The sequence below is a fragment of the Seriola dumerili genome, unplaced genomic scaffold (assembly GCF_002260705.1).
Source record: "Seriola dumerili isolate Sdu_G_001 unplaced genomic scaffold, Sdu_1.0 BDQW01000088.1, whole genome shotgun sequence".
NCBI classification, from domain to species: Eukaryota; Metazoa; Chordata; class Actinopteri; order Carangiformes; family Carangidae; genus Seriola; species Seriola dumerili.
Genome location: NW_019174343.1, coordinates 14,148,006 through 14,161,735, shown reverse-complemented (window position 1 = coordinate 14,161,735; position 13,730 = coordinate 14,148,006). Strand labels below are relative to the sequence as shown.

Sequence of the window (13,730 nt, the reverse complement as noted above, 5' to 3'; positions counted from 1 at the left end):
TTGTCAGACCGCTGCAACACAGAAATGATTCTCTCCCGTCTCGATATGTGAGTGCACATCCAGCTATCTGTTCCTTAATATCTGTGGATGGCAGCACTGTGGTGGGTCTCATCACAAACCATCCTGCGCCCAGATACAAGACAGAGGTAACCTGCAGCGGCTGTGCAGCAAACACTGTATGAATACACTAAAAACAGATTAAGACTGATTTTGAAATACCCTTCATGCTTAGCATTGTTGAGAGTCAATAGGCCAACTTAGTTAGGCATAATAACAGACAGAAACCTTAAATATTATCAGACAATTAATTACAGTGGCCCAACAGGGACATTCCTACAAAGATGCTCAAGATGGTAAAGCCGCTCCTGATCAACAGGTGAACAAACCGGTGTAATCCCTCCGTCCTCTTCACCAGGGTGTCTCACAGCCCTGCCTGAAATAAAGACCACCCCAGCTATCTGACGTCTCGTTGCACTTTCATTAAATATAACATGAACCCTCGGGAACAAGAGCAGATGCACTGTAATCACACAACAAAGGCTGGTCATTAAATGAGGGAGGAAGTTGTTGAGAGCAGCACCCAGTGACTACACTGATAATGAGACAATGTACGTCAGGATGTGTCTGGCTCAGCACAGTGATTGATCAATCACATCGTACTGTCACTTCGCAGTAATTAATCAGAGATGCATGTGAAACGTCGGGGAAAACAAAAAACTTTCTTCTGATTTTCAAGTTGGGAAACATGTTGTCAGACCAGTCTGTTTTCACCAAGTGTCTCTGTAAGACAAATTCATTTCCATGTGTCAGTGACAGTTCAGATTCTAAAATGAAGCCATTTGTTTCAATAAAGGCAGGTATTCTGTTCCCCTCCTTTCCTAAAGCTAGCTTTTTGGTTCCTTTACCTTGTTTCCCAATTCTTCTGCCTTTCCCCTCTCATCCATCGTGGATTTACATTCATCTTTTCCTCTTGCCAACCTAACAGGCTAAACCACAAGGCAGAAATCCAAAGAACCGTTGTGGCAGCATAAGATGGCCACTGGGGAAAACTAGCAGGAACTACAAACACACCATTATCCTAGCTGGGCCTAGCCAAATGACTACCTTCACTACGTCTACAGCATACACACATCCATCCCAGAGGCAAAACACTGACAATAAGCCCGCCACTGTCCTGGCATGCAGGCCTGGTATAGTAGTAGGACTGAGTAAGAAAACATATCCATCTTGGGTGAATATGCGTATGGCCTAAAACTCCTCCTCCTCTTCTAAGACACTAAATCTATGCAGCTTGAACTCACCATACAAGTGAATATACTGCTAAAACCATTTGCTTAGCACAGAGGGCTTTTCTCCTTAATGACCTTATTACTGAACTCTTTTTCTTGGATGAAGTCTCCTGCCTCGTGACTCTGACCAGACTTTCATCCACAAAAAGACTAATGACTCAGCACAGCTTCTGTCCAGTCGATGTGTTGCCCACAACCTTGTGCTGTATTGCCAAACTGCAAATTTTGCCTTGCTAATTCACAATAATGTTAACCACAGCAGATTTTGTTTAACAGCATTTATGTCTTTATAAAGATGATCAACCACAATGGCTGGATTGTAGTTATGAATCGTGAAATATTTGCCTGTTCCAAACCAATTTGTTGCATTGTGTGTTTGAGTCGTGGCAGATAATGGGATGTTTCTCTAAAAGACATAGTAAGAAGTTGAGAGATATATTGATAGATCATTTGTCTTGTTAGTCAGTTTTCATTAATTGAAAACTAGAGCCAAGATGCAGCATGATGCTTTTTGTCTTTTCTTTCCCCCTTCTTTTTCCCACGCATGAACTTTATTTGAAACCTATCACTCCTCTACAGGGCTCATCTTTCTCTGCCTATGTGGCACGTCAAACTGTCCCATTGTCCCACCTCCAAAATCACTCCCTCTCCTTCTTTATCTCTTCCCATTATTTTCCTCCCAACATCTGTTGACCCATTTACAGTAACTGTATGAGAGTGAGAGGAATATGTGGAAAACGAAGACTGTAAGAGACAAAGAGAGGGAGGGAGAGAGAGAAAGAGAGAGCGAGAGAGAGAGAGAAAGTGAGAAAAAGCAGAGAGGAGACACAGTAGACCGAGTGGAACACCTCATCCACAGGAAGTGGACAGAGCCCCACAAGGCTTCATTCTTGTGCGAGCTGGCAGCGGGGCCGCAGTGGAAAAGGCATTGCTAATTTGAATTAAACAGGGTCTTTTATTCAACATTCCTCTACTGTGAGGGAGCCAGGTTAGCAGGCCCAAACCCTTTTTTTTCTTTGACAAGTTTCTATTTGCTCTATTCCTCTATGCAGGTCGTCAACTGGTTCGGTGAAAGATCTACACAGGCTGGGCTGGTACAGCTTCAGCTGCTCTGTTCTGTAGCTCAATCAGAGCATCTAGGGAAAAGGAAAATTATCTCCGTCATCAACCCATTCAAGCTGTCCTTCTGAGAGTGCCGCAGGTCGAAGACCGACGCTGGTGATTTGACTGTTCTTTTCCTGTGGTGAACCATAGGTTGTTCCAAGGTTTCATTTCTCTGCTACAAACATCACAATGACGTGAGCAGATACTGGGACAGATTTCTTCACTTCTTCCATAGATCTGTCTGACTCAAAAATTTGCCTGAGGATGTACAAACAACAACTGCAGCCCTACTTCAAATCTAAAACTGCAGTGCATTAAAGAGGTTGTTAACCACCTATTTTTTTGAATGTAGAGTAGCAGCTGACGAATACTTTTCTCCAGTCCCAGTCGCCACTAGAGCCAAACAAAGCCTTTCTTCTTTGAGCATCTATCAAAACAATACTGCGGCACGCTGGATTTCAGACACCTTGCACGAGCGGAGCCTTTAAGCCGCTACACACAGAGGTATATCACATGCACTTTTCCAGTCCGAGGGAGTGAGGGCAGAGCGGGTGGTGAGCGAGGTGGGGGGACAAGAGAACTAAGGCCATTGTTTGGATCACACAAATCGGCTGTGGCCCCCCTACAAAGCTTGGCTGAGCCCCGGTGTTGTAAGCAGTGTCACGTGCGAAGCCTGATCTGAACTGCGGCACGGCCACATGGAGGGAGAGCTGGGGGAAATGGTGAAGGCCACAGGGGCACAGTGATAAAGGGGAGGGGTGGTGGGGGGGTGACTCTTTCTAATTATGTGCTGTTTCAGGATTAATATTTTAAAGACACATTCTCCTTAGTAATTGTATCTGCTCGGATTTCTCCCACTTTTCAGACTCTCGAGCCTTTTCTTTCACCAGCAACATTTTTGCAGAATTATTCATCGTGGAAACTGTCTCTTCATCTGTGTTTCCTCTCCAGTAGGAGAGGGAGGCCCAGCTGACTGAGAAGGAGTCAAGATCTGGGTCTGGATCTGGCTGTCCCTGAGCCCAAAGCTTGTTAGGCTGTGGGGATTTTCCATTCACTAGTTTATGCTTCCCTTCCATATGCTAGTCGGCACAATGCTCATTCAACCAATAACAAACACGCAAACAAATAACAAGATGCTGCCAGTGCTAGAGCAAAAACATAAAAGGGACTTTATGTGAGCCAGAATGAGGCCAACTGTAGAGAGCAACGAGGCTACCCACTGCCTGCAGTTTCATTTTAAATACTGCAGAGGCTTCAGCATGTGAAACAATAGTGGATACACAGCACATTCTACTGTCAAGCATTCGATAATTAAAATAATCCTGACACTTTTCACAGACGTCAACCATCCAGATGCAGATGAATAATTTAATATGTTGATCCATAAATATACCTCATGAATAAATATCGGCGCACCACTTTACTGCCGGCAGCTCTTAGTGACACACTAAACTGGGCTTCTCTGACCACTGATGTCCCCACAGGCTGGCCGGGCCCTTTCTGTGATGCTCTTGGCCCACATGACACATTCTTGGACGGAGCCCCTGAATCCTGACCCAGCAGCCCCCCGAGGCACCCCTTGACCTCCCCCCATGGTCTGCCCTGCCAAAGGAACAAAACCCCCAAACAACTAGGACACGGCAGTGGAAACAAGAGGCAACAACAGCAGAGTTCCGTTTAGGTTAAGAGAGGACAGAGCGGCTAACATGGGGAGTTTGTGTTTTGATGTTGCTACTCAACACAGTCTTGTCAGAAAGCTCACGGGCAGCAAAGAGAGCAGGCGCAGCAACAGCTAGCGGCAGAGTGCTGAGGGTAACAGTGCCTGCACTGCAGCTCTGTTTATTTCTGACAGCTATCCTATAAACACTCTGCAGGTGAAAAACAACACATTAACCTGCCACTCCAGTGGCAGCTGTGGGTGCCTCACAAATACAGGAGTTTGTTTTCAGCTACCTGTATTTCCTTTGTCCAGGGCATCACACAGTATCAGTATGACAGTGATTATATACAAATTCACATCATAAATTAAATTAATTATAAGCATCTCTCTGGCTTTAACTCTGGTGGCAGACTGTGTGACCCCTCTGCACCCTGCACTTGATGGTGGGATCTTTGGTCTTTTGGCTCTCTGCTCACCCCTTTCCTTCCAAGATATCAACACCACATTTTCATTCCTTCCTGGGGGGCTTCTGGGGTGGCTGGCAGGGTGACAAGCAAAGCAGGAAGGCTAAATCCAGCTCTCGAAAGCACAACAAACTGAGCTTTCTCCAAACACAGCAGCGCCACTGCTCCTGAGGGCAGAGAAACCACTGAGCAAACAGCTCTATCAGCAAAGTAAATTCCATGATTCATATAGGACAACACCACCAGACACCCCAAAATAAGAAATAGATTGAACCTACATCAGTATTGCTTATGAAAGAGGAAAAGTAAAGTTACACAGAAAGGAAATCATTGGTGAAAGACATAAATATATAAATATATTCTGCCATTCATCTCACACACACACACACACACACACACACACACCTGCTTCCTTAAGCTTATGCATAAAAGAACAGATGACAAAAAGTTCCAATAGCACCTCTCACACACATACCATGTAAATCAGACACACACTCTCTCCGTCTCTTTCTCCTCCTTTGTCTTACAAACACACAGATGAGAGAAGAAAAATAGACCTATTGCCTACTGGAAAAAGTTCTTAAGTAGTGACTCTATTTCTGAGGCTGAACATACTCTTTATTTGATTCATTCGCCGATTATTTCCTCACAATGGACTGAGGATTAACTTAAAACTATTAGTACTGTGCAAGTTTTTCTTGTAGAAAAGAGGAGAGGCAGCCATACTGCTGCCCCAGAATAACTAAATATCTGAAAGGCACCTAGTCTATTTTGGCTTAGAGTTCTTACGAAGAAAGCAAGAGACTAACTTTAATCGTCACAAATTAAGCACCGAGCCGCTCTCCAGAAAGTCATTTTCATTTGTTAGGGCATTAGAAAGCTAATTCAAAGGACAGACAACTAATTGTCGCATAAAAAAACAGCTATGCAAATGACAGGAAAGGCCTGAGGGGGTCGAAGCGGAGGATGAGAGTGGTCGTCATCATAAGAGCCAAGAAACCTGAGGAGACCAAACCACCGATGCAGGAGACAAGCTGTGTCTTCAATAATGCACTCTCACATACGGGATGTAGTAATTTATTGCTGCTACTAATCAGACAGAAGGTGGTTCATCATACAGAGAGAAAGATTAGCCACGAGGCAACGACAGGTGTTCAACATCTGTCAGCCTCTACCTTCACGATGCATGGGTGGGGGCTTCGATTACCCAAATGTTCATATTTTTTGTTGTTCGTGTCTTTCATTCTCCCACATCATAAACCCCGCTCTATCTCTCTTCTTGTCCCAGGCTTGCTCCTAGTCCCCCCCCCACCCACCCCACAAAGGGTGCCTCTGACTTGCCCCACCCCCTTCTGCGCAGAGCCCTGCTGAGATTACATAATGCTCTTTTTAAAATTTAAACCCCTGACACGCTTTTCTTGGCTGAACACAGGCCGGACTCTCCTGTCCTGCTTCAGGAGCCAGCCTGCTTTGCCCTCTCTTCTGCCCCGGCCTCAACTCCTCATCTAAAAACAGCTAACTGGTGGATCCCATCCGGCTCTCCACACCCTTAAATAGACTAATATATATATATATATATATATCTACAGTCAAGCCCGAAATTATTCATACCCCTGGCAAATTTTTACTTAAAGTTACTTTTATTCAAACTTCTCTGTTTTTTTTGACCGCCGAAATGACACAGGCTTTCTCCAGAAGATAATAAGACGATGTACAAGACGCATCATTGTGTAAAAAATATTTCTCAGCTTTTTATTTACATTTGAACAAAAAGTGGCATGTCCAAAATTATTTCATACCCTTCTCAATAATCATAGAAAAGCCCTTTATGGCTATTACAGCAATAAACACGCTTTCCTATAATTGCTGACCCAGCTTTTTGCATGTCTCCACTGGTATTTTTGCCCATTCATCTTTAGCGATGAAGCTCCGAACTCTTCAAGCTTGGAGGGTCTCCTTGCCATCACCCTAATCTTTAGCTCCCTCCACAGATTCTCAATTGGATTCAAGTCAGGACTCTGGCTGGGCCACTGCAAAACGTTAATGTTTTTGTCCGCTAACCATTTCTTCACCACTCTTGCTGTGTGTTTTGGGTCGTTGGCGTGCTGAAATGTCCACTGGTGCCCAAGGCCAAGTTTCTCTGCAGACTGCCTGATGTTGTTGTTGAGAATCTTGATGTATTGCTCTTTTTTCATGGTGCCGTTTACTGTGATTAGGTTCCCTGGTGCATTGGCTGAAAAACACCCCCAAAGCATTAGGTTCCCAGAACCATGTTTGACAGTGGGGATGGTGTTCTTAGGGTTGAAGGCTTCTCCTTTTCTACGCCAAATGAAGGATACATCATTGTGGCCAAACAATTCAATTTTTGTTTCATCTGACCATAAAACAGAAGAGCAGAAGTCTTCTTCTTTGTCCAGATGATCATTTGCAAAGGCCAAGCGGGCTTTTGTGTGCCTTATCTGGAGAAGTGGCGTCCTCCTTGGTCGGTGTCCGTGGAACCCAGAAGTGTGCAGTGTCCGTTGGACTGTCTTATTTTTCTGAGGTTCTTGCCTTTATTTGACAGTCACCATTATAGAGGCAGACAGGACACATGGGGGAGAGAGACGGGGGTGTAACATGCAGTGAATCCAGAATCAAACCACAGGCGCTGTGTACTTGTGCGCAGTAACCATTCGGCTACCAGAGCGCTCCAAAGGAAAACCTTTGGTAAAGCACCTGTAGAGTACCTGCCCAGCAAAGTTTGCGACTAGCTACTTGCCAGCTAACAAGCACATGAAGCATGTAGCTGCTGAAGAGCCAGATATAGGCTTCATATGTCCCTCAGGAGTCGGTGGAGACCTAAACAGAGCTAAAAGGAGAATGAATATTGGACTTAAATTCACCAGAAAGAAACAAAACTCTAATAAGTGTTGATGTTTTTTGTTTGTCTATCTATGGGTGTGTAAATAGTCAACTGCTGGCTAACACGTTCAACACGTTCATAAGATATGTCATTTTTCATGTTTACAGCTTGTTGAGCTGACAAAAAAAATCCATGAATGCAGGTTTAAAGTATTCTGGACACATTTCCTCATTTCAGTAAATAAAATAATAGTTCTAGAGCGCATCACTGCATTTTATAAATAGTTCCTCTTACTTTTAAGGCTTCAGTATTCTGGATTTGTTACTTCTTTAATTCAATAAAAGTATAATCTGACACATAACTTACTACAATGTATCACATTTTGTGGCCAATTTAGTGCAAACCCCACTCTCTGCCAAAATATATGGCGTTCATGTCACATGGGCTGATGAGTTTCAGAGAACTGCACACTCATGGTGACAAGCCCTCTCCTCTGAAGGTGTGTGATGTAATGCTCACACTGATATTTGTGTTTATGTGTGTGTGTTAGTGACTACTAGGGGAACGCCATTTCAAGAACACAGTTTAAAGCATCTTTGATTGAAAAAGGCACAGAAAAACAAAACGAGTGTAAAAGAGAGAGAGGAGAGAGAGCAGACTGAAATCTGCACACGCACTCACACCTGCAGGAACAAGGTGCTGGCAGGTGACAGACTCTTTCATGTTGCGCAAGGGTTGTTTTCCTTGACATGTTGATGGCTATCTGGACTGGGTGGTGGCTGCTTTAAGGAGACAGTAGCAGGATCAAACAGATCACTTCCTCCATATCTGCACTGCGTAACCACTGGCTTTGGGTCAACTGGCTGGTAAATGAAACCACTGAAAAAATACACACCAAACAATAAACCCCCTCATGGCTCATTACGACTGCTGTGGGTCTAACTTCTGAGCAAACAGATCAATGATAAAACAAATACACACTTTATATTACATTTTATTCTCAAGGCAGTCTTTCATTTTTTTGACAGGAGGCAATGAGATGTACATTACATCATAAAAGATTATGTTTTCCACTCTGAAAGTGGCCGTTACAAAAGTGCTTCATCTCCTAAAGGGCTAATTGCAGCCTAGGTGGGAACTGTCTATAAAACTGCCCTTATTAAAGGACAGGGGCAGGGGACGTCATTGCAGCGTTACACACTTCCTGTGTTTCCAGGGCACACTCACTGCATGTGGGAATGTTTCAGGAACCCTAATAAAGTCTACAGCCCAGGGAGAAGGCAGCTCTACAAGAGCCTACACCCTACCCCAAGGCTACGCACAGGGGTATTTATCTTCATTACATGGCTTTCAATTGTTCATTGATTAGGAATCCAGATCAAAGTGCTACATAAAGGTCATATGCCCAGACAACCATTTTGTTTTTGTTTTACTCTTTCAGCATCCCTCTATGCCAGTCTGACCCAGCACGCCGGGGTACAAAGAACAGCATTGTGGGGGTTACACAGCAGGGCAAAGCAGCTGCACTGGACAGTGGCTGACTTCACTGGCAATAGCCAACACCCCAACAAAGGCCACTGTGAAGCCCCATCCACATGAGTGAATAAATAAACCTCTCTCATGCATCTTTCAAAACCAGAAGCATCTGCAAAAGCGCCTTTATCACAACAATTAAACTACAAATGTTACTCAATATATGGGTGGTGTACAAACATATGTATGATACGTTTTCATTGGACAGCTTGGCATTTCAATCAGTGTTCATTTTCCATCCTTGTAACAAAAGTGGATTTCAAGTTCTTCTGTAGGACATAGGGCCTATACATATGATGAGCTATGCAAATCAACCTCATTTAACTGGGTGGAGATTCACTTAGCGCTCTACAACTTCGACACCCAACATCTGTAAAAAAACTACTTTTTTTTTCTTTTTTCTTTTTTTTTTTTACTTGTTTCCAAATGCCATCTTGTTTTTATTGGATAATTTGACAGTAGAGAGCAATAGGAAACTTGGGGAAAGAGATGCGACAAAGGTTGGAATTGAATGATAGATGTGGTGGTTACGTGGCATGCCTCCCAAAGCGTTGTCCACCAGGATGCCTCAGCAGTTGTATAGAACAAGGCTGGTGATGTCATTCTTAAGTTGTCAGCAAATCCCAAGCATCTGTCCATCTTTTAGTTGTTTTCAAATTTCCTTTCCTGTCTGTGACAAGCAGCCCCAAGGCCAATGGCTCCTACCAAAGAGGACCTTTTTATAAAAAAGGTCACAAATATATTCTTTAATTTCAAAAATAATTTCGTAACACTTTGGATTTTTATGCATTAGTAACTGTTATTTGCAGTTCCCATGTTCCCATCATAATGAAGAGACAACCATAGAGGTTTTTTGTTTGAAAAACCATAGAGTTCTATGGCACCGAGTGAGAGGCTTTGGCTGCTCAGACAATGCTGGTTGTTATAATGAATTCATTGTTGGTGTTGATCTTTTCATGAGATTTGTTGACAAAGAGAAAACTACAGAATATCACCAGACTTACCCGTTAAATCTAATGAAGGACAGCTCTCCAATAGTATCCCACAGTTCCAATTAAAACCACCCTTATATATTATCTAACCCTCTGGACTGACTTCTGTGCTTGGTCAAACTCTAAAGTAGCAGATAAAAGTTTTTATTCCCACCTTTGTAATGCATTTGGCAACTTTCCTCAAGAACAATCTCGTCAATCTTCAAAAACCTGAATTCTAAAAAAAAAAAAAAAAAAAAGCTAAGATCAAACTGGCATTTATTTTGTCTCTTGGACTTGGACTCGGGTTTACTGCACTGACCCTGTGTAAAGACAGGTCCCTCTAGAGCACAGGTCCCATAACTGGTTGTTTTTGAGAGGATCTGGCATAAGCTAGAGGGAGTAGCATGAGACAGAAGATGGAGTCACTGTGTTTTTGTCCCAGATACAGACACGGAAGGAGGCTGGCCCGTAGAAGAGAAGAGGGGAAAGAGCAGGTTGTGAAAAACAGCAGGTTTCTGCATTGCTCTGGGCGAGTCTCTAATGACTTCCAGACCTACCCTCATACAGTCTCTGCATCTAGTCTGCAGCTATAGCACTCTACCACCCGGCCTCGTGTACACACACAAACTGTCCCCCCATTCCACCCCCCCACCCAGAGCCCTCTGTCCTCTTAGAAAACTACAGGCGTTTCAGTCTAAGAGCTTGACCAAAAAGACACTGCTGCTTTCATTCACTTCCCAGGGAATCAGCCTCAAAGCATCTCAACTCTAATTAAGACAGCCGTTTTTCTTTTTTGTTTTTTTTTGTTTTTTTTTTTTTGTTTTTTTTTTAGTGCTACTTTCAGTTTGGTTTTGTCTCATGACTGCATCCTCTGTGGCTCTGAATGCAAAAGGAAATCACATTCAACAAAGAAAGACAAACTTTGTAAATCTCCTAATTAGGCATGACAGGACTGTTTGAAGTCAAAATGACCTCTCTCGCTAGCTGATAAAACACCCCATTGTTTTCTCCAGCCTGGCTGTGGTTAGCCAAATAAATCTAATTGCCCATCAATCTCAGTCTGTTAGCCGATGACTGCCTTTAGAGTCTCTATGGAGGGATCAAACGCTACAATAAAGTATTAGCACAGCCATGGTATTGCAAAAAAAGTCTTTTAAAAATTCAAATTCAAATTCAAACACTGGCAGCTGCTGAATAATGTTCAACTCTAACCACTTTACACATTTTACACATTACTAAAAGAACATCTTCTGCACAGATAGGCTGAAGATGTTACATGACCCAACTATGAATTTGCATTTTTTGTAATGAATGAAATCAAAGGCTAACATTTAAATTGATACTGGTTTTGGAAAATGCTCCCTATCTGAACCTGCCTTAAACACTCCTCCATTCATATCAGAGGAGATAAGCAGTGAGAGCTTTTTCCTATTCCACTGAATTTAAAGACTTGAATGAGTGAAAAAATCTACTACATGATGTTTAAAAGAAGCGTCCTAGCCCCACTTGCCAAGGGGCACTTCAGATTATATGATACACAGATCTAGACATATATATATATATATATAAATGTAATATATATATATATAAATAAAAGCTTTTTTTCCCTCTAGGCTTCAATTATCCCCCCTGAATGGTTAAACGTCAGCCAAACTTCATTCTGCTGTGGAGTCAGATGTAACAGAATCATAATCGTGGTAGACAGGATGGTAACCTGCAACATCTGGATACAATACACTGGACTATTTCAACTCTGACAGACTTACAAACATCAGGCTCCTCATCAGAGCCGTCGGGGCAGTCCTTCTCCCGATCACAGCGCCAGCCCTTAGAGATGCACGTCACCCCGTCTTTACACACAAATTGCTTTGGGCTGCAGGTCTTTGGAGCTGAAAAGAGACAAAGACAAAAGTGAAATAATGAAGGAGAGATATCTGAAAAAAGAAAAACCCTTTTGTGTCATTGATCTTTATTCCTGAGGTCTCATTAGCAAGCGGGATCTGTTGTGCTCAGAGCCAATAGTGGCCCTCACTGGCCTTAATTAGGTTCCGGAAAGTTTGCGACTTGATAGAGAGCATAGAGAATGGATACACAAAAACCAAAACACACGGTCATGCAGGCCTGGAAAGGCTTTGCATAAACCTGCTGCACCTAAATATCCAGGTCAGTGTTCCCAGGCCATTTGCAGTGATGCAGCACGTCTGGAAGATATAAAAGAACATCTTGTTCAGTGAATTTCCCCCCTATCATGTATTTCCCCTTCAATCCAACCTTCCAGAGAGGGTGGGGGTGGGGGTGGGGTGGGTGGGGGTGACGCACTCCATCCACAGCCAAATGGCAAGGGGGGTGGGGTGGGGGGTGGCGGGGGTGTATTCGAACCCACAGTAATTCAAGTCCAGTCAGAACAACACACACATTTCCACACAAGCAACAAAGCTGAGTCACCCAGAGGTGTTCAGGGGAGGCTACTGGTGAGTGGTGACTCGTCTTACTTCACACTTTCTGTCAGGAAAAAAAAAAAACAGTGACAAGAAAATTAAGAGAGAGAAAATAATAATTGGATTTACCTGAGTACATTATATTTTCAACTCAGAACTTGGGGTTTTACAAACTCGAGTGGAAAATGGAAGAGCAGATCTGAGCCTCTAAACTGTCCGTTTAAACATACGTCAATGAAAAGTAAAGAAAAGCAAGGACACCAGTGGATACTTAGACATAGACTTCATTATTCATATTCTGCTGGTTACATAAACAAGCCCTAAACTACAGGTTTATTAACATCTCATCAGCAGGAGTAATAACTCTCTATTAGAACAGCTCTATAGGTGCTTTCCAACAACTGTAACTCCTGCAATGTCAAACAGATGGGACTATTTCTTGTGGTTTAACACACAGCCAGCCTACGGTTTGGAGGCAGTGTAGCCAGACTGCGGTACTTGTTCTTTAACTGGGTGGGTAAAAATGGATTTGAGTGGGTTAGTATAGTTTAAGCTACTTTTTGTGCCATTAGGGAGGCTTCCACCTACCAAATGTTAGGCTGTGTTCCTAACACTTCACACTGCAAAGGAGGCACAGGAGACTTGTGAAAAGGTGAAAAGGACAGGTGCATGCAGGTGGACAGGAAGTTGGTTTTTGTAGTCCTGCTTATCATTCTGACCAACACTTGCAGTGATTTGCAGTATGTTTTTTTCAGCACTCATGAAAGAAGAAATACTGTAATATGTTATTTAGCATGTTACTAGCCAACACTGAACATTACAAAGGCACATTAATAACATATTAACACGTGAGTGAACTAATTTTGTATCATCTGAGTTCATGTTTCTCTCTGCGCCTTGTTCTCCCTCTACATCCGACAAAAGGACTTTTTTTTATACTTTTTATAAAGACTCGACTCCCATTCTTTTCTTTCATCCCCGTCATTACGCGGGAATATCAGCAGTTATTCTTCCACCGACCCTCAGCCCTCTGATACGACTGATCATTTACATTTTTATTGTTATTTCACGAAGTGCGGTGAGTAGACGAGTGTTGAAAGTGTAACCTTTAGAATATTTAGGCATACAGCTTGACGAGGGGGGTGTGGTGGGGGTGGTGGGGTGGGGGGGGGGGTAGAATAGGGGTGGATGATGGGATGAAGTAGGATAAACAGGATGACTGTATTTACATTTGAAGCTGGCCTCCAACTTCAGCAGTGAAAGGAATCTTGAAATGGAACTCAACCTAAATACCATGAATTCAACCTGACATATTGCTGCACACATTCGCACACTCCTCACTTATCCTCCTCCCTGTACCGCTGCGATCGGTGTGTGTGTGTGTGTGTGTGTGTGTGTGTCTCAGAAGTCACAAGGTTTTGAATTA

The 13,730-nt window shown here is 43.1% G+C and overlaps 1 protein-coding gene across 1 annotated transcript in view; it reads right to left on the bottom strand.

Annotated features, from left to right (window-relative positions):
* LOC111221615 (low-density lipoprotein receptor-related protein 1-like) overlaps positions 1–12,443 on the bottom strand; it is a 75,811-nt gene extending 63,368 nt beyond the window's left edge. The window contains exons 1-2 of the mRNA XM_022745068.1: positions 12,434–12,443; positions 11,633–11,755 (exon numbers count right to left, since the gene is read on the bottom strand). Coding sequence (XP_022600789.1) covers positions 11,633–11,755; positions 12,434–12,443 — 133 coding nt within the window. The remainder of the gene's footprint in view (positions 1–11,632; positions 11,756–12,433) is intronic.
* Positions 12,444–13,730: the final 1,287 nt, after the last annotated feature.